A 21,368-nucleotide genomic window follows, 5' to 3' on the forward strand; every position below is an offset into this window, starting at 1 on the left:
AAACCTAGAGGCAAGTAATTTGGATAAAATCATAAGATGATTAGAACAAGAGTTGTTCACCAAATTTTAGGAGTTACATATGATGTAATTAGCAAGTGTTGCTTACCTAGATAACCATAATCTTGAGAGTAAAGCCAAAGCTGACTTAAGAGGAGGTGAAATATGGATCCTTAACCCATTTGAAACACTTTTTGAGAAAGTTTTTCCGAAACTAATATATGAAGGTTATTAATTTTGTAATAAAATAGTGGGAACATCATTTAATAAAGTTCTTTTAATGATTGATATAAATTTGGTAAATTTACACACGCATATTTTATTGTTATAGATATATTATGGCTGCAAACGCTAATACATTCTCATTGCGATGGTCCTTGAGAAGGACAAACTGAATGGTTTGAATTTTCTTGACTGGTTCCATAACTTGAGGATTGTCCTCAAACAAGAACGGAAATTATATGTCATTGAACAACCGCCTCCTAATGGACCACCCGCTAATGCCTCGAGGGCTGATAGAGATGCTTACAAGAAGCATCTCGATGACATGGTAGACGATGGATGTCTTATGCTTGCCACTATGAATCCTAAGCTTCAGAAGCAACATGAGGACATGGTTGCTTATGAAATAACTGAGCACTTGAAAGAACTTTATCAGGGGCAAGCACGGCAAGAGAGGTTTGATATCTCTAAGACCCTATTCCAGTGTAAGCTGGCTGAAGGAAGCACAGTAGGACCTCATGTCCTTAAGATGATTGACTATATTGAAAGCCTGTCTAAGCTTGGGTTTCCATTGAGCCAAGAGTTGGCCACTGATGTTATTCTACAATCGTTGCCGGATAGCTACAGCCAGTTTGTCCTCAATTTCAATATGAATGAAATTGGCAAGACTCTGCCACAGTTGCTCAGTATGTTACGAACTGTTGAAGGCAACATGAAAAAGGTTGGACCCAAGCCCATATTGATGATCCGTAATAACAAGGGCAAGGGAAAGGCCAAAGTTCAGACAAAGCCCAAAGGCAAAGGTAGGCCCAAGCTTGGAAAAGTAAAGGTTGCATTGAAACCTAAAGGTAGGGTGGCTAAGGAAGGAAACTGCTTTCCTTATGGTGTAACTGGACATTGGAAGCGCAATTGCCCTATCTATCTTGAGGAAGTCAAGAAGGTCAAAATAAGCGGAACGTTTGCTTTAGGTATTTATGTTATTGATATTAATTTATCAACTACTACTTCATGGGTATTAGATACTGGTTGTGGTTCTCACATTTGTACTTCTGTACAGGGACTGCAAAGGAGTAGGACTTTGGCTAGAGGAGATGTGGACCTGCGAGTTGGAAATGGAGCAAAAGTTGCTGCATTAGTTGTGGGAACATATAATTTATCTTTGCCTAGTGGACTTGGTTTATGTTTAGAGAATTGTTATTATGTGCCCAGTTTGACTAAAAACATTATTTCAATTTCTTGTTTAGACAAAATTGGTTTTGAGTTAATTATTAAGAATAATTGTTGTTCCTTTTATCTCAATAATGTTTTCTATGGTTTGGCACAATTGATTAATGGCCTCTATATTTTAGATCAAACGAATCACATTTACAACAAAAATACTAAAAGATCGAAAATAAATGACTCAAATTAAACTTATTTATGGCATTGTTGTTTGGGCCACATAAGTGAGGAACTCATATCCCAGCTCTATAAAGATGGTCTCTTGGATTCATTTGTTTTTGAACAATTTGAAATATGTGAATCTTGCTTATTGGGAAAAATGACTAAATCTCCTTTTACTGGTAAAAGTGAACGAGCTAGTGATTTATTAGGCCTAATACATTTTGATGTATGTGGGCCAATAAATACACAGGCTAGAGGTGGATTTCACTACTTCATTACTTTTACTGATGATTTCAGTAGATATGGGTATGTCTATCTCATACGCCATAAGTCTGAGTCCCTTGAAAAGTTCAAGGAATTCAAAAATGAAGTATAAAATCAACTAGGCAAAACTATCAAGACACTTCGATCTGATCGAGGTGAAGAGTATTTGAGCTTAGAGTTTGATGATCTTTTGAAGGGTTGTGGGATTGTCTCACAACTTACTCCTCCTGGTACTCCTCAATGGAATGGAGTTTCTGAGAGAAGAAATCGAACTTTGTTAAACATGGTTTGATCCATGATGAGTCATGCTGATCTGTTGACTTCCTTTTGGGGACATGTACTTGAGACAGCTGCTTTCACACTAAATCGTGTTCCATCTAAATCGGTTCAAAAGACGTCATATGAGATGTGGACTGGGAAACGTCCCAATATGTCTTTTATGAAAATTTGAGGTTGTGAAGCTTATGTTAAACGTTAGACATCTACTAAGCTTAAACTCAAATCTGAAAAGTGTGTTTTCGTGGGGTATCCGAAAGAAACCAAAAGATATTATTTCTTTAACCCCACTGAGAACAAAATACTTGTTACTCGGACTGGTGTCTTTTTAGAGAGAATTTGTTTCTAGAAAAGGAAGCGGGAAAAAGATTAAACTTGAAGAAATTCGAGAATCACAAAATACCACTGAACCAGAGATAGAACAATAGTAAATTCCACAAGAAGTTGAGGAACTAGTAACTGCTGTAGAAACACAACCACCGCATAGATCTTTAAGAGAATGCCAAGCACCTGAGAGATATGGATTTCTCATTACAACGCATGGTGATGTTTTTCTTATAGATCAAGATGAGCCTAGGACTTATCAAGAAACGGTGACGAGCCCAAACTCTGAGAAATGGCTTGAGGCCATGAGATTTGGGATGGATTCCATGTATGAAAACCAAGTATGGACTTTAGTTGACCCACCCGAAGGGGTTAAACCCATATGGTGCAAATGGGTTTTCAAAAAAAAACCCAATATAGATGGTAATGTACAAACATACAAGGGGTGATTAGTCGCTAAAGGTTTTCGCCAAATTTATGGTGTTGACTATGATGAAACCTTTTCTCCTGTAGCTATGTTTAAATAAATTTATGGTGTTGACTATGATGAAACCTATTCTCCTGTAGCTATGTTTAAATCCATTAGGATCTTGCTCGCTATAGCTGTATTTCATGACTATGAAATTTGGCAAATGAACATCAAAACAGCTTTCCTTAACAGGAACCTTGAAGAGGATGTGTACGTGACACAACCTTTGTCAATCCAAATGATGCTAGAAAGGTATGTAAGCTACAAATATCTATTTATGGATTAAAGCAAGCTTCTCGAAGTTGGAATCTTTGTTTTAACGATGCAATCAAAGAGTTTGGTTTTATCAAAAATAAAGATGAGCCATGTGTTTACAAGAAAGTTAGTGGGAGCACTATAACATTCTTGGTAGTGTATGTGGATGACATACTTATTATTGGAAATGACATACCTACCTTGCAGTCTATTAAGACTTGGTTAGGAAGTTGTTTTTCTATGAAGGACTTGGGCGAAGCCACTTACATCTTAGGAGTGAAGATCTATAGAGATAGATCAAGACGACTACTAGGTCTAAGCCAAAGTATATACATAGATAAAGTACTAAAAAGGTTCAATATGGAAGAATCTAATATAGGATTCCTACCTATGAGACATGGTATTTCACTATCGAAGGAAATGTGTCCTTCAACTCCACAAGATAGAGAACACAAGAGTAAAATTTCATATGTTTTCACTATTGGATCTATCATGTATGCCACGTTATGTACCCGTCAAGATGTCTCATATGCCTTAAGTATGACGAGCAGGTACCAAGTAGATCCCGGTGAAGGTCACTAGACCGCAGTCAAGAATATCTTTAAGTACTTAAGAAGAATTAAGTATACGTTCCTAATATATGGAGGTGGGGAAAAGTTAAGTGTAAAAGGTTACACTGATGCCAGCTTCTAAACCGACAAGGACGATTCTCGATCGTAATCAGGTTTTGTGTTTTGCCTTAATGGTGGCGCTTTGAGCTAGAAGAGTTCAAAGCAAAGTACAATAGCCGATTCTACAACAGAGGCCGAGTATATTGCAGCCAGTGAGGCAGCAAAGGAAGCGGTTTGGATTAAGAAGTTCATTACTAAATTAGGAGTTGTGCCTAGCATATCAGATGCTATAGAACTCCGATGTGATAATAATGGAGCCATTGCAAAAGCTAAAAAAACCTAGATCTCACCAGCGATCCAAACATATACTTAGGCGCTACCATCTTATTCGAGAGATTATCGATCGAGGGGATGTAGAGATATGCAGAGTTCCTACAGATCATAACATCGCTGATCCCCTAACCAAGCCTCTGACACAGCAGAAGCATGATTGTCACACTAAGTCGCTTGGTATTAGATATATAAGTAATTGGTCTTAGTGCTAGTGGGAGATTGTTAGAGTATGCCCAAAGATCAATCATGAGATGGTTGTAATAACATAATTGATTTATCATGTTTATTAATATAAGGTGTTACCATTATTATTTCAGTTTCTTTTCTGTGTGCATAAATAAACTGTTTTATAATAATGTCCTAAGAATAATATGATTATTCTTAAAAGGTCCTTAGTCATGTATTATTGTTAGCTAGGACAACAATAATGCATTAAGACTAACATGTAGTTGATTGATGATAAAGAGTTGTCATTGATATGGAATGTCAAGATCGATGCATGAATATTTGTGTTAGAGAACAACATATTGGACTGACCTGTTATGAGTATGTTTCTTGGATTATTATGTAATTGTCACAACATTACTCATAGTGATTAATATTTATATGATCCTCAGACTTGAGATCATCATAATCCCAACATCGTGAGTTGTGTATTTTGATACGATCAAACGCATAATCGTGAATCGGGTTGTTCTATAAAGGCTGATGTTGGATATACCACGATCTGTGTAGAAGGATATGGTTGATCGATATAGGATAAGTCCCTCCTACATAATAGGAGTAATATCTTAGGCCACTTGATTGAGTGAGACTAGAAATGCATGGCCATGCTCAAATAAGCTAATATGAGATGTCATACTTATTTGTATATCATAGTCTGCTTAAGATATCAAGGAACATGGAATGGACTATGCAAGTGTGACTATTCCATGACTTGTGTCCAATCCAGAGATAAAGGACTTAAGGATTATTGCATGAAAGGTTAATCATAAAAGGTTATGTCGAATCATGATTTCTTGTTACTTAGGTAGCAATGATGCATTGCTAGGTGCCACTCATTGTTTGTAACATTGGAATCGTTCTAGTATTACTGCTAACGTTACAAGAACCTACTGGGTCACACCCTATAGTTGAAATGAACGGAATAAAACATAGTTGGTATTGTGTTTGGTTATCGCTTGAATTAAATTAATTATAGAATTAATTTAATTGGGTAATCAAATATCGAACACATTATATGTACAAGGTTGTTGTACGCATAATGAGAACATGAATTTGGTTAGTATATAAATTCAAATAAATATATAGTTTATCGAAATCATTATTATAATTAATGTAATTATAATTTTCGGTTGAAAAACATTGATATATTTATTTAATTTCTAGAAACCCTAAAAAGAGATTTTTTCTTTGCTTGGTGGGTCTAGTAGCCGTTAAAGCAAAGTCTTTGTAATGACCCAAAATTTACGGGTATCAAAAAAGTACATTATCGGGCATCCGTCTTAGAGAACCGAGTTTGTAAATAATTATTAGGAGTAATTGTGAGTTTAGTAGTATATTTAAATAGGCTTTAATTAAGTGAAATTAATTCAACTTAGAAAAAATAGTAAAATGACTAAATTGAATTAGGGTAAAAGTTTAATTATAGATTAAAATAAAATAAAGGGATTAAATAGGCAATTATGCCAATTACCAAATTTGAGTGACATAAGCATAAAAATCTAAGACTTTTATGTGTTAAAATATGTTGTTATTATTATTATTATTATTATTATTATTATTATTATTATTATTATTATTATTATTATTATTATTATATTGTGAAATATTAAAATAGTGACAAATGTATGGTAGTGATAATAAACATGTGTAAAATATATAAAAATACATTTGTAATAAAATAAAACATTTTCTTATAATTTAAGTAAAAGATATTTGTGAATAAAATATTATTATATGATTATTATAATATATTGTTATTATTATTATTAACTAATACGTAAAAGGAATAGAATAAAAGAATAAAAGAAAGAAAAGAAGAAAAGAAACAGAGACCATTCGAAACAAGGGAAGGAAAAAGAAAGAAAGAAAAGAAAAGGAAAAACTAGGGTTTAAGGATTTAAGCAATAATTTAGTAAGTCAATCAAGTCCTTTTCTTTTAATTTTGATGTTTTAGAAGCTTTAGAATAGAGTTTTGTTGAAATTAAGTTGAGGTTTTGGAAGTTTATAGGTTTTTAGCATGGTTCATGTTGAACAAATTGTTGAATTAGGGATTTAATTGAATGAATTTCAAGTTAGAATTGATAAAATGATTAAATTGTAAAAGAAACTATAAGTTTTATGTGTTAGGGACTAAATTTAGGAAATTTGAAATTAGAAAAATATGCTGAAATTTTAATAGTTAAATTTGAGTTTGGATGAAATTTGAATGGATATAGAGTGTGAATTGAATTAAGAAAGTAAGTAAACTTAGTTAGGATTAAATTGGAATTAGGGTATAAATTGGGTAAAAATCCAATTATTATTATTAATTAGTGCTGTAATTAATAGTGTAAATTATTATTATTTTCGTAGCTAATAAGAACCTGAGGCATCAACATCAAAAGGAAAGGAGAAAGCTATCGAGGACTAAAACGGGAGATTTACGGTTTGTATTACTATAATTTCAATTTATTTATTATCAATTGTTAAATTTCAATTAAAGTACTTGGTAAGTGAAATTGAGGTGAGTATTAAAATATTGCATTGAATAAAAGTAAGTGAAATTATGAATATGTGTGAATATATGATTTGCATATTGATTGGAAAAGTGAATCGAAATGAATTGAATTGAAGTAAAATTATCTGAACTGTGTATTGATTAAAAAGTGGAAAGTGAAATTGAATTGAATTGTGATTGAACCGAAAGTTAATTTGAAATAGAAAAATAATTTGAATACCCTATTAACTAGTCAGGCTGAGTCAGATATAGTTGGCATGCCATAGGATTGGAAGAGTTCAGGGATACTTCGACCTCGAGTCGATGAGACACTGGGTGTCACTATATTTCTTCGGATAGATTCGATAAGGTACTGGGTACCAACTTACTTCGGCTTGGCCGATGAGACACTGGGTGTCAACTTTACTTCGAACTATCCGATAAGACACTGGGTGTCATTCTGGTGTGTTTGGTTGGATCCATGTATCCGCCAAAGTCCGAGTCTTGTTAATACGGGTAAATAAATGGAATAGCAAAAATCGAATGAAAATGATTGACTTTATTCATGAAATGAAAAGTGAATTGAAATTGAGAAATGAGAATGAAAAGAATGAATCAAAGACTCATGAAGCGATTTATGTTCAAATGAAATGTTGTATGATATTAAATTTATGAATAGCCAAAATAAGTTGTTATTGTTGAGAAATGAAATTTCAGAATAAATTAGTTTATTTATGAATTAATTGTTATATAATTTGACATATTTATTTGTTATTTTACTTAAATAATTTAAATTATAGTAATACCACTGAGTATGAAATACTCAGCGTACGGTTGTTTCTGTGCCCAGGTTAAAAAGGATTTAGAGTCTCGGTTCAGCATCCAGGACAATCCCGACTCCAGCATAAATATTTTGGTGCTGTTTTCTTTCTTTAAGTGAAAGTGGCATGTACATAGGGATTATAGTGGTTATTTTAGTATGTTATATAATTTTGTTGTAAAGAAAGATATTTGATGTTTTGACGATTAAATTAGTAAAATGGTAGAAATTGTTTATGGCATTGGTATTGAATTGCAATGGCTTGAATAGTTGATAAACTAATTAGAAATGTTAATAGGGTTTTCAGTAATTAAAGTAGTAAATCAATTTATTAAGCATGATTTAGTGGCATTTAAAGTATAAAATCCTTGATTGAAATATTGTTATTGGTTTGTTGTTGGTTTTAAATTTGCAGGGGGTTTTATGTAAAAATAAGTAGAAATACTGTCGAAATTAAAAAAAAAAGCCAATTTATATAAATTTTATATGAATTTATGATTCTTTTATATATGTTTGTTATTTATTTAAAGATTATTTGTAAATTGTCTGAAATGTCCGGTAATACCTCGTAACCTTGTTCTGGCGACGGTTTGGGGTTAGGGAGTGTTACAATCTTCTCAAAAATAGTTTTTGGGATTCTTTCTATTTATTGTCAACAGGATGGATTACGTAGAGGCCGGGGTCACGATAGATTGCGGCTAGATTCGATAGTAGATCACATTACTCGTTGCCAAGGCGTCGCTGTCTACTTAGAATAAGATTCAATAATTTTGAAATCTTTTTCTCCTTGATTCGTTCCTCACACATGGATCCATGGTTAGGATCGCCGGATATTTTATTTTTCTGCTGCGTCGTAAGGGTGTCGGCGTTCCAACAGTAAGACCATAGATGAAAGATGCTATGACAACCAGGTATGATGAGTAAGACCATAGATGGAAGACTCCATGGCATCATGTAATAATACGCCAAGATGGTGAATCGATATAAGACCATCGATGAAAGACTCTATGAAATTCACAGAGAAAGTCATAGGGAAAGTAAATACGAGGTAAGTTTGTTAGGATAGTAAACACAAAACAGACAATCCGTTAGGATAGTAAACACAGAATAGACAATCTGTTAGGACAATAAACACAGAATAGTCAGTTCATCGGGACAACAAATACGGGTTGATCTGTCAGGACTAAGGGAGTAAGTGGCGAGAAGGGTGTAAGACTTTAGTTCGACTAAGGTAACCAATAGAATCCACCGGTATGTAAGAGTAGATAGTCTGTCAGGATAGTAAACATGGGTATTATGCTCAGTCAGACTATGGTGGCATGGAATTATGACATTTCAGAAAATTCGTTGAGACGATAAATGCTAAAGGTTTGCCAAGATAAGATATATGAGACCCTAGCGGGAAGTTCACCATACAAAAGGTACGCTATGGGCTAAGATAGAAAGAGTAGCGTGAATGGGGTGTTAAACTATAAGCATGCATCAGCGAGATGCACCCGAGGGGAGTGGATCTCCGGATTAATAAAAGGGATTCGCCAAGGGCGATGTAAAATGAAACCAACAATAGGACTATCGAGTCCTCCAAAGAAACGATGAATCCTTTGGGAAAAGCACATACGAGGTAAAACTCTACTGGCTTGAAGCCACGAGCCTTAGGCCAATGAATGGACCACTGGCATATTGTGGGGAGAAGAGGTTACAAATGGCTGATCGTTAAAACTAGATCGTCAACAAAATAGGAGAATTCAGAGTAACAATAAGTGATCAAGAGGAACTAGACAACAGGGATCTATAGGTGAGGGTCCGTCGGGGCAGAATAAGCCCGTTGACAACTGAGCAGACAACAGTTTGCCAAGAATAGCGAAGAACGAATAAAAAGTTAGAAGTTGTAAGAGAAATAGATAGACCACCGCAACTCCGGTAAAATCTGTTATATATCAAGAGGAGACAGGGATTTGATATCTCTGTAAAAAACTTATATTTAATGTTTACTTGCTAGGTTAGTAATATTATGTTGTAAAGGATATTCTCACTAAGTTCATCAGAACTTATAGAATTTACTGCTTAATCGCAGGACAAGGTGAGTAGAGCTCATTGTTATCATCTTTGGTTTCTAGCCTCTTTTGAGCACACTGTTATTATGGATTTGTGAATAGAGCTCACACTCTAGCAAACTGAGGTCAAGATTAGTGAAGAAGATCGAGTAGTAGAAAGCAGAGAAAAATCAAGTCCACCTAATCCAAAAACACATGTATAATTCAAGTAACAAGGTTTATTGATATAAATATCACAATGGTTTAGTTTTAAGAAAAATTTTAAAACTATGTTATGTCAAAATATTATTTTTCTAAACTGATTTTTCCAACATTACTAATGGTCCAACAATACATTACACTCCCAATGAGAGAACGTAGGTTCGATATTTGGAAATGGCATTATTGGGAGGCACAACTACGAACCCTGAACATGGATCATAAAACGGGTACGAAGACCAATAAGATTATAAATTAAGTAATTTTCAAAAATCAAATTTCATTATTATCAAGCGACATAGTTACATTCAGTACTTAACTTTTACTAACATAACGAATAATTCTATAATATAAATTCAACACTTATAAAATTTTGTATTAAAAATTTTATACTTAATTCTTCAACGACTAAATTTTCAGTTTATCAAACAACCCTAAGTAAAAAAGTATTTTTATTTAAATATATTTATAAAAATATAAAAATTAATATAATATTTTTAATTTTTATTATTAAAATTTTAAAAATTTCACTAGCACAAATACAATATGGAATCAAGTAAAATATATATAATCAATTACATATAAAATCCAACCAATACAACACATTACGGATGAATAACCAAATAAAATCAAACTACTCCAAAAAAAAAAAAACATATAACATATACATACGGTGAAACTGAAATCTACACATAGTAATTATAAATAATAAAATTTAAACTCGAGAAGACATTGTAATTTTAGAGTAAAAATAAGGTACACAAAATTGAAACCCTAATATCGAATATCAACCCAAAACTTCTTTACCACGTGATGTTGACAATAAAAGAGAAGGTAAAAAATTGAATGGTCCCGTCCCGTCCCGTCCAGTCCCATCCCATCCCATCCATAAACAAATTGTAGTATTGGAGCAGTTCATAGTTGACTGAGAGCCTACTTGATGAAGAAAGCAAGTGAGGCCCATTTCCAATCACTTATTATTATTGTCTTGAATTCATGGTTTGTTCCTTTGGAAGGCAGGATTCTTTTTCTGTCCAAACAACAACGACCCAAACAGAATCTTGGACTTTTGGATGAATTTTTGAGCACGCAATTCGGAGTCACGTAGGCATCCCCATTGCCTCGCTCTTTTCCTCTCTTCCCATAAATGGTTTGAAAATTCCAACGGTTTCTACCGGACTTTCCCGGTCTTCTTTTTCCATTTTTGTCCTATTAGTTGCTCATAATTATAATTGAAAATTTTCTCTCTCAAACTATATATACAAATTGAATTATTGTAATTATAAAATATAATATATTTATGATGTGAGTGAATTAAATTATGTAATAAATTTATAAAAAAATTAATTTAAAAATCAAATGTTATTTCAATTGTGATTACATTACCAATTATCATATATTTTACTAATATAATTTGGGCATATAAAAATCATATAGTTTTTTTAAAATATTTGGAAAGAAATGAATTTTCTACAAAGGTTGATTAACTTTGGGTTGTTTAATAAAATTGTTTATTTTGTTTACTTATAGATATGGGAGAAATTTCATTTTATTTCTTTCTTATCCCTCAAAGTAGTAATTAGTATAGACGTTTTTTTAGTATTAAATTTCTTAAATCGGTAACTTTTATAAAAGCAAAAGTTAGAAACTTGTTGCCACGTTTGTCGGATCCAAATTACTGAATCTCAAAACAAAACAAAAAGAGGAAAATTCATTTTTTATCTAAATTTAACCTCTTGAAATCAATAAAAAATATATCACTTAAAAGACTTAAAATTTTCCATTTTTTGGATACAAGGAAATTTTAAATTTCGCATTTCCTTTACTATGGTCTCTTTTTTCTCTCATTGTATCAATCTCATGTCTCTCTCAAAGATCACGACTTTCCTGGAAATCTTAAAAGAATAGAACTCACGAAAATAGAAACTTTCTACTGCTCAACCAAACAAAATCTTGTGCAGAACCTAAAACCCAAGCTTAACTTCAGTAAAAATACCAAAATAAAAGTGAATCTTTTTGGTTCCGAGTTAGCGTTACTCATGAGTTTAGATACTAGTTTTGATTTTCTCCTAAAACCCATTTTTCTTCATGGGTTTTCTGCAGCACTGCACATGGTTTTGTTGCTTTTCTTGTTGGTCTTATGGGTAGTGAACATAGTTAGAGAAGCTGGTGAGGAAGGTTCAAAGGACACGTTAAGGCAAAGGAAGGTTTCGTGGTATAAGCAAACTTTAGGCTGTTGTTTTGCTGTTTCAGCTTTTAATATTGTCCTGTGTTTGCTAAGTTATTTTTATCAGTATAGAAATGGTTGGTCTGAGGAGAAGTTAGTAACTCTTTCTGACTATGTGCTGAAAATCCTTGCTTGGGGTGCGATATGTGTTTATTTGCATTGTCAATTCTCCAATTACGGTGAACTGAAAAGGTTCCCGTTTTTGTTGAGAATTTGGTCGGGTTTTTATTTTTCATTTTCTTGTTATAGTCTTGTTGTAGACATTGTTGTTCTAAAAAAACATGCGTCTTTCCCAAGCCAGTATTTAGTATCCGATGTTTTTTCTGTTATTACTGGTTTTTTCCTAAATATGGTGGCGTTTTTCCCTAGAAATGAGGGTGAAGATGCCCTCCTTGAGGAACCTCTCTTGAGTGGAGATTCTAGTGTCAGTAATGGTGTAGAGTTGAGTAAGAAAAGAGGGGGTGATACTGTAACTCCATATTCCAATGCTGGCATTTTCAGCATTCTTACATTTTCATGGATGGGACCTACCATTGCTGCAGGCAATAAGAAAACTTTAGACCTTGAGGATGTTCCTCAGCTGGATAGCAGGGACAGTGTCGTTGGGGCATTTCCGAAATTTAGAAACAGGCTTGAGGCAGCTGATGGTGAGGGAACTGGAGTTACGACACTTAAGTTGGTAAAGGCATTGTTTTTCTCAGTTTGGAAAGATATTCTTTGGACAGGTTTGTTTGTTTTTATGTACACTGTGGCTTCATATGTTGGCCCCTGTCTCATTGACACTTTTGTTCAGTACTTGAATGGGCAACGGGTGTTTAAAAATGAAGGGTATCTTTTGGTTACTGCTTTCTTTGTTGCAAAGCTTGTAGAGTGTACATCTCAGAGGTGGTGGTTCTTTAAGTTGCAGCAAGTTGGAATTAGGTTGAGAGCAGTGTTGATTGCAATGATTTATAATAAGGGTTTAACTCTTTCATGCCAGTCAAAGCAGAGCCAGACCAGCGGAGAGATCATCAATTATATGACTGTTGATGCAGAGAGGGTGGATGACTTTAGTTGGTACATGCATGATCTATGGATGGTACCTTTGCAAGTTACATTAGCCTTGTTGATCTTGTATAAAAATCTCGGGCTAGCAGCCATTGCAGCTTTTGTCACAACAATACTTGTTATGTTGGCAAACATTCCTTTGGGGAAAATGCTAGAGAAATTTCAGGACAAGTTGATGAAATCAAAAGATGAACGGATGAAGGCCACATCTGAAATTTTGAGGAACATGAGAATTCTCAAACTTCAGGGTTGGGAAATGAAGTTTTTGTCAAAGATTATCGGGCTAAGGAGCGTTGAGGAAGGATGGTTAAAAAGATTTGTTTATACTAATGCTATGACCAGCTTTCTTTTCTGGATTTCACCGTCGTTTGTATCTGTAGCCACTTTTGGTGCTTGTATACTTTTAGGCATCCCACTGGAGTCAGGGAAGATACTATCTGCACTTGCAACATTCCGGATCCTTCAAGAACCTATTTACGGTCTTCCTGACACGATTTCAATGATAGTTCAGACAAAGGTGTCTCTTGATAGAATTGCAACCTTCCTTCGGCTTGATGACTTGCAGCCTGATGCTATGGAGAAGCTCCCAAGAGGTAGTTCCAATACAACAATTGAAATTGTTGATGGCAATTTCTCATGGGACTTGTCTTCTTCCTCTCCAACACTAAAAGACATAAATCTGAAAGTTTTCCATGGTATGAGGGTTGCTGTTTGTGGTACAGTTGGCTCTGGCAAGTCGAGTTTACTTTCCTGTATTTTGGGAGAAATACCCAAAATATCTGGAACTCTTAAGTTCTGTGGTACAAAAGCCTATGTTGCTCAGTCACCTTGGATACAAAGTGGCAAGATCGAAGAGAACATATTATTTGGTAAGGCGATGGACAGGGAAAGGTACGACCAAGTGCTTGAAGGTTGTAGCCTTAAGAAGGATCTTGAAATCCTCTCATTCGGTGATCAGACAGTTATAGGTGAGAGGGGAATTAATTTGAGCGGTGGACAAAAGCAAAGAATACAGATTGCACGTGCTCTATACCAAGATGCTGATATATATCTTTTTGATGATCCTTTTAGTGCTGTCGATGCTCATACGGGCTCTCATTTATTTAAGGTAAAATCTTGTCTTCGTCTGATACTATAGCATGCATATTAAAGTTCTCATACTTTTGTTTTATGCAGAAAGCTTTACTGTTGTATTTGAGGTAATCAATTCAAATGCTAATATTTGCATCTTTTTTTAGTTTAAAGTAAAAAATCAATTTATCTTTCTTCTTTTGTTGGTACGTTGCCTGATTGTCTATGTTTATCTTTGAATGGCAGGAAGTTTTACTTGGCATTTTGAGTTCAAAAACAGTGATATATGTCACTCATCAAGTTGAATTTTTACCAGCTGCTGATCTAATCCTGGTAAGCTATTTATAGTTTCAGTTTTTTTTTATCCTATCCCTCAGGTTCATGAAATAATATAAATTACTGGGTTCAACTTCTACTTTTTTTTATTAGGTGATGAAAAATGGGAGTATTACACAAGCTGGAAAGTATAATGACATTCTGAATTCAGGTGCTGATTTTATGGAACTTGTGGGTGCACATAAGAAAGCATTGTCAGCCCTCGATACTGTTGAGGCAGGATCTGTTTCTGAAAAACGTGTCAACGAAGGAGATGGTGCTTCAGGAAGTGCCAATGGGGAAATGCTGAAAGAAGGTAACGAGAATGGTAAAGTAGATGATGTGCCAAAAGGACAGCTTGTCCAAGAAGAAGAGCGAGAGAAAGGAAGAGTTGGGTTTTCAGTCTACTCGAAGTATATCACAACAGCTTATGGAGGAGCTCTTGTACCTTTTATATTGCTGGCACAGATTCTATTTCAGGTTTTTCAAATTGGAAGCAATTATTGGATGGCTTGGGCATCTCCTGTGTCTGCCGATGTCAAACCTCCTGTTACCAACCTTACGCTAATTATTGTCTATTTAGCTTTGGCCTTTGCAAGTGCTTTTTCTGTCTTTGCCAGATCCATGCTTCTTAATACAGCTGGATATAAAACAGCCACTCTTCTTTTCAAAAAGATGCATTTATGCATTTTCCGTGCCCCCATGTTGTTCTTTGATTCCACACCTAGTGGAAGAATCCTAAACAGAGTAAGTATCTGGTATTCATGTCCCTTTTCCGGCATGCCTCCCTTGTTTCTAAAATTTTCTTTTCCCGACACTTATAGGCCTCTACAGATCAAAGTGTAGTGGATTTGACCATGCCATTACTAGTCGGGGCATTCGCCTTTTCAGTTATCCAACTCCTTGGAATCATTGCCGTCATGTCTCAGGTTGCTTGGCAGATCTTTATCATTTTTATACCTGTGATCACTACCTGTATTTGGTATCAGGTAAATCTTGTTCTACTATGTTGTAAGCCAAATTGTGGATATCAAATACATGACCTCATTAACTTGCAATCATGTGCCAATATATTATACTTCCCAAAGCTTGGTTTGAGAAAATATTCAACCTTGCATAATGCTTGGAGATACGAATTCTTATAAACATGTAACCTTACAGCAATATTACATATCTTCTGCTCGAGAGCTTGCACGGTTGGTTGGAGTATGCAAAGCTCCAGTAATACAGAACTTTTCCGAAACAATTCTAGGGGCAACAACTATCAGGAGCTTTGATCAAGAATCAAGATTCCAGCAGAAGAACATGGAACTAATGGATGCTTATTCTCGTCCAAATTTTTATGTTGCTGGTGCAATGGAATGGCTGTGCTTCCGCCTCGACATGTTATCTTCTATTACTTTTGCCTTTTTTTTGTTCTTTTTGATCTCTATACCTAAGGGAATTATTGATCCGGGTAAGTGATTGCAGATTGGCATCTTAATTTTAGTTTTCTGTAAAGGAGAATGACTGAATATATTTTTTCGCTTTTAGCCATTGCGGGTTTAGCTGTGACATATGGGCTCAATCTAAATATGTTGGAAGCTTGGGTAGTAAGGAATATTTGCAGTATGGAGAATCGAATTATATCTGTTGAGAGAATTCTTCAGTACAGTAGCATCCCTAGTGAGCCTGCCCTTGTAATAGAAACTAATAGGCCGGACCAATCTTGGCCATTTTGTGGAGAAGTTCATATTCATGATCTGCAGGTAATGCAGTTGAATGAGGTTTATGACTCTAATTTGATGTATTATTTTTGAAGTTAATGATGATGATCTATGTAGGTGAGGTACGCCTCGCACATGCCACTTGTCTTACGAGGTCTGACGTGCACATTTCCTGGAGGTTTGAAAACCGGCATTGTAGGGCGAACAGGCAGTGGCAAAACAACTCTCATACAAACACTGTTCCGAATTGTTGAACCTGCAGCAGGCCAGATTATAATTGATGGTGTCAGTATCTCATCAATTGGACTGCATGATTTGCGGTTAAGACTCAGCATCATTCCTCAGGATCCTACCATGTTTGAAGGGACTGTACGAAGCAATTTGGACCCTCTCGAAGAGTACACAGATGAACAGATTTGGGAGGTGGGTTCATATCATTTTGATCCGTACCATTTCCTTTCTAATGAATGCAATCTTTTATGATTTGTATTTGAATCCTGACATGTATCAATGGCGCCTTAAGGTGTTGGATAAGTGCCAACTTGGGGATGAAGTTAGAAAGAAGGAAGGCAAGCTAGAGTCTTCAGGTCCGATATCCTATAACATAACATACAAATTGGTTGTCTTTCCTTTTGAATGTCATACAAATTGTTTAAGATCTACTTGATTTGAGTTTTTGAAAGACAGTATTATGATTTGATGACATTGCTTCAACAGTTAGCGAAAATGGAGAGAATTGGAGTATGGGGCAAAGGCAGCTGGTCTGCCTTGGGCGTGTACTGCTCAAGAAAAGTAAGATCTTAGTACTTGATGAAGCAACGGCATCGGTTGATACAGCTACTGATAATCTGATTCAGACAACCTTAAGGGAGCACTTCTGTGACTGTACGGTCATAACAATTGCCCACCGAATAACTTCGGTTGTTAATAGTGATATGGTTCTACTTCTAAGTCAGGGTTAGTATTGCAGTAAATTATGATTTGCTTGCAACACTCTTTGAAGTTGCACTCCATTTAAAACTTGTAGAATTGTTGCAGGAGTTATTGAAGAATATGATTCCCCGGCTAGATTGCTAGAAAACAAGTCATCATCTTTTGCACAGCTTGTGGCGGAGTACAGTATGAGATCAAAATGAAGTTGACTGGATTAGATGGTGGCGAAAATCAGGTGTTAATTTTACATCTTCATGTAGAAGAGTCCAAGTGCTCATTAGGGTGAAAGCAACGCAGGGTGTTTTTTGCAACGCAATCCTTCTTTTTTGCTTCCATAAACAGTTGTAGAAAATAATAAAGCATTGAGTCTTGTAGGTTGTCGAAGAAAAATTTTCATGGAATGAAGTTAAAAGTGTTAGGAATCTAATAATGCTGTATAATCTCTTCTCATTTATAAAAGCATCATCATTGTAATCTTTTGAACAGTTTTTGTAATATGCGGATTCACATTTCTTTCTCCAAATCTGTGATCTACATATTCTCTTGTTTAAAGCAAGATCTCCTTCTACGAAGTCAAAAGCATGCATGGGTGTAGAAGTTTCCTTCCCAGATAATGCATAAAAAAGACAAAAAGGTCACTTATTTTATATGATTCTTTATTTTTAAAAAATAAATATCTCTCAATCAAAATCTTAGCTTCACCCCCAAGATATAAAAATTGATTCCAATTGACTTATTCAGGGTCCTTTCCGAATGCATCAAGTGAGATTCCTTATTTTTTTTAATTATTTTTTGTTGTTGTTTGTTTGGACAAATGATGAATTTTATTATCTAAAAAGAAGCATAATTCAGCTACAAAGTACATAAAAAAACAACCAAAACAAATGAACAGAGGAATAACTACCCCAAACATTACTCTATACGATCCCAGTCCCTACAAAGTTGAAAATTAACAGTATCAATCCTATCCTATTAATCAGTTTCCCCCTAAGTTGGAACCTTACAATATCCTTTACATGCTGCAACATAATTTGAACCTAGGAATTCACCAATTATGATGGATGTTTAGCAACGATCTCACAGATGGTGAATAACCAAATTCCAATTTGGAAATGAATCTTTAGGATGCTTTCCTTTGACAAACTTTCTTCTTCCTAGTGCACTGGACTGTTTACAAGGCATCCAAAATTGATGTCTTGCTGCCGATGTTTGAGCTATCCAAAATTTAAAAACAGTCCAAAATGCTTGAGGAAGAACATATCAAGTTGCCAACTTGGCTTACTCTTGAAGTATGTTGAAAACAACATTATGCATAGTTTTGGTTACTTGGCACTTGCTTCTTTGACTCACCATTATCCATTAGTACAACTGTTCTATATTCTCAGTTGTTCATATTAAAATCCATGTCATTTTCATATTCTATTCATGGTTTAATTTAGTTGGATTGGAGTTCTGGTTATTGCCAAATTCAAGCCATGTATTGTTTTCTACCACATATTTTCTGAAGTAGATAGAAAGCGGTAACTAAACTTCAGTTAGTATAGGGAGAGAGTTGTAATTGTAAAATCAATGGGGATTTTTTTTTTTTTTTGGGGGGGGGGGGGGGCAAGTTTTGTTGTTTTTGCTTCATTCACTCCTGCACTAGCTGCAAGCAAAATCTTCCCTTTCACCAAAAACAAGCCTTCTCCGAAAGACCCCCTCTTAGAGTGATGAAGGGGCACCCTTCCATGGGAATCCTCTTCATCCCAATAGAACCTGAGAGTCCCTTTCTTTTCTTTCTACTTCCATTCTTTGTTTAAACAAGTTTTGATCCTTTTTTGGTTTAGAATATTATCTTATTCTTATTGATGGAAATGGCACTTGAATCCTCCTTTCTGAGCCAACCCACTTATTTCTTCAACGAAGTCCTCACCTTTCAACTTTTTTAATCGAAATTTGAAGTTCCCATCAAAGTTTTTATCCAAAATAAAGCATTGCCCAACTCCTCAATTCTCCAGCTTTCCCAATCCCCATGTTTTCAAATCCTTTGGATTGCCAAAAACTGGTTCTTCTGGAGATCAAACACGTTTGGGGTTGTCAAATGAAGAAAATGAACAGAAGTTGAGTTGACTGAGAAAGGGAATTTTGGGGGCAATGGTTTGTGGTATTTTAATCCTTGGATGCAAAAGGGTGTTTGCTGTAGAAGAAGTGGTTAATGCTGGTTATGTGGTGACTGGGAAGTCCATGTTGCTGTTGAGAAATGCTTGGCCTAAGGCATCTATGATTCTTAAAGTATTCAAGGAGCAAGGTGTGGTTTTGACACTGCTTTTAGGTCTGTCTGCCTTGTTCTCAATGGCTGAGACTGCTATAACTACATTATGGCCTTGGAAGGTATTTATTTCTTTGACCCTGTATTTAATAGCTTTATACTCATTGAATGCATATTTCTGGTGAGTAATGCGGTTTCAGATTGTTGCAAGTTGGAAAGAATCTAGATGCTTCAGTCAATTTTACTCCTATCTTTTGAATATTTCATTGTTGTGTGATTTTCTTTGGTGAATTGTTGAATTTGGCTCAAGTTGATATAAATCAATTTTTGTTTTGCTATGTCAACTTTCCATATAAATTCCATATCGTATTATTATGGTGAATTGAGCTTTTTTAGTGATATTCATCTCTTCAAGATAGAATAAAGGAAAACATTCAGAGTGTAAAGGGAGAAGAAAGGAGAGACGGAGAGAGAATAAAGACAAGCAACTTTTTTTTATAATCCATAGGAACAACATAAGGGCATCAGATAAATATTTTGAAAAATAGATTGCAATTTAATTTTTTAGTTAGAGATGGCTGAAGTAGAAAATATCGGATGCAAGTTTTCTTCTTTGTATACTGGTTGTTTCTAGTTTGTCAGGTCATCGAACCTTTAAAAATTCTATCATCCATTGATAATTTGATGTTAATTTGTCTCAGATACATGAGCTGGCGGAAAAAGAGTCCGAAGACGGTGTGTTCAAATGCTTCATAGTGATGTAACTCGGTTTCTCACTACCATTCTTATAGGCACCACGTACTCCTCTTTTGTTGAAGTTGGCAAGCATGTGGCACAATGAGCAGCCAAGGAAGAAATTAGGTAGGCCGAGCCAAGCAGACACAGTTGAAGGCAATGCAGCTGATTTCATTTGTTCTTTTTGTAACCTTAGTTGTTGTAATGTGTTTCAGTTCATTTTGAACCATGTTAGGTTAATGCTTGATGTAATTTGATAGTGTTAACTCAGCTTTGTTTATGTGTACAAGCTTGGTTTTCCAAGTTTCAATGTATTAGTGGTAGTAGGTATTGATTAGGTGACCACATACTGATTTTGACAAGCTAAGTGCTTGGTTTATGTATTGACATTATGTTATTCATTTTTGAACGAACTCAATTAGTTTTTCTTCTACATACTCTCCATTTTTCTTTGTTTTCACTTTGTTTTCCTATCTTGAATTCTGTTGTTTCTTCTGCAAGCATCGAGCCTTGTTGCTCAAGCCAGTAGCTGAACTTACTTGCATTTTGTTCTAACACCAACAATTGGTATCTAGAGCTGTAATCTCAGTGGACCTGTTACAATTTAACTTCAAAATCAATGGCTTCATCAAGCTTCTCACCTGCTGCACCACTAGTCTTCAATGGAGAGGACTATGACATATGGGTGGTCAAAATGAAGACCTACCTGCAGGCATTTGACCTATGGGAAGTGGTCAACTCAGATGTTGAACTAGAGCCACTTAGAGCTAATCCAATTGTGGCTCAAATCAGGCAGCATGCTGATGAAAGGACCAAAATGCACAAGGTCATGTCATACATCCAAAACTTTGTGTCAGATGTGATCTTTACAAGGATCATGGACTATGAGACACTAAAACAGGCCTGAGACAGATTGAAGGAGGAGTTCTATTGGACTGAAAGGACAAGGCAGCAACAACTATTGAATTCGAGAAGATATTTTGAGAATTTGAAGATGAAGGAGGAAGAAATTCTCAAGCAGTATTCAGATAGGATTATGGCTGTGGTGAACAGCATAAGGCTCCTTGGAGAGCAGTTCAGTGAAGCAAGAATAGTGGAGAAGGTAATCTCAACCTTGCCTGAGAGGTATGAGGCAAAAATTTCATCCCTTGAAGACTCAAGGGACCTGACCAGCATCTC

The 21,368-nt window shown here is 35.2% G+C and overlaps 1 protein-coding gene and 1 pseudogene across 1 annotated transcript; both read left to right on the forward strand.

Moving 5' to 3' along the window:
* Nucleotides 1–931: 931 nt before the first annotated feature.
* LOC105783945 (ABC transporter C family member 3) lies at nt 932–17,729 on the forward strand. Its single transcript, XM_012609660.2, has 12 exons — nt 932–1,187; nt 3,034–3,187; nt 11,724–14,289; nt 14,499–14,585; nt 14,682–15,314; nt 15,392–15,556; nt 15,729–16,023; nt 16,101–16,315; nt 16,391–16,696; nt 16,797–16,860; nt 16,991–17,230; nt 17,312–17,729. The coding sequence occupies exons 1-12, from the start codon at nt 932–934 to the stop codon at nt 17,407–17,409; spliced, it is 5,079 nt and encodes a 1,692-aa protein (XP_012465114.2). The 3' UTR covers nt 17,410–17,729.
* Nucleotides 17,730–18,780: 1,051 nt separating this feature from the next.
* Nucleotides 18,781–21,368, forward strand: part of LOC105784089 (putative DUF21 domain-containing protein At3g13070, chloroplastic) — a 32,712-nt pseudogene continuing 30,124 nt past the window's right edge.

This window comes from Gossypium raimondii, chromosome 13 (genome assembly GCF_025698545.1).
Source record: "Gossypium raimondii isolate GPD5lz chromosome 13, ASM2569854v1, whole genome shotgun sequence".
In the NCBI taxonomy this organism is placed as follows: Eukaryota; Viridiplantae; Streptophyta; class Magnoliopsida; order Malvales; family Malvaceae; genus Gossypium; species Gossypium raimondii.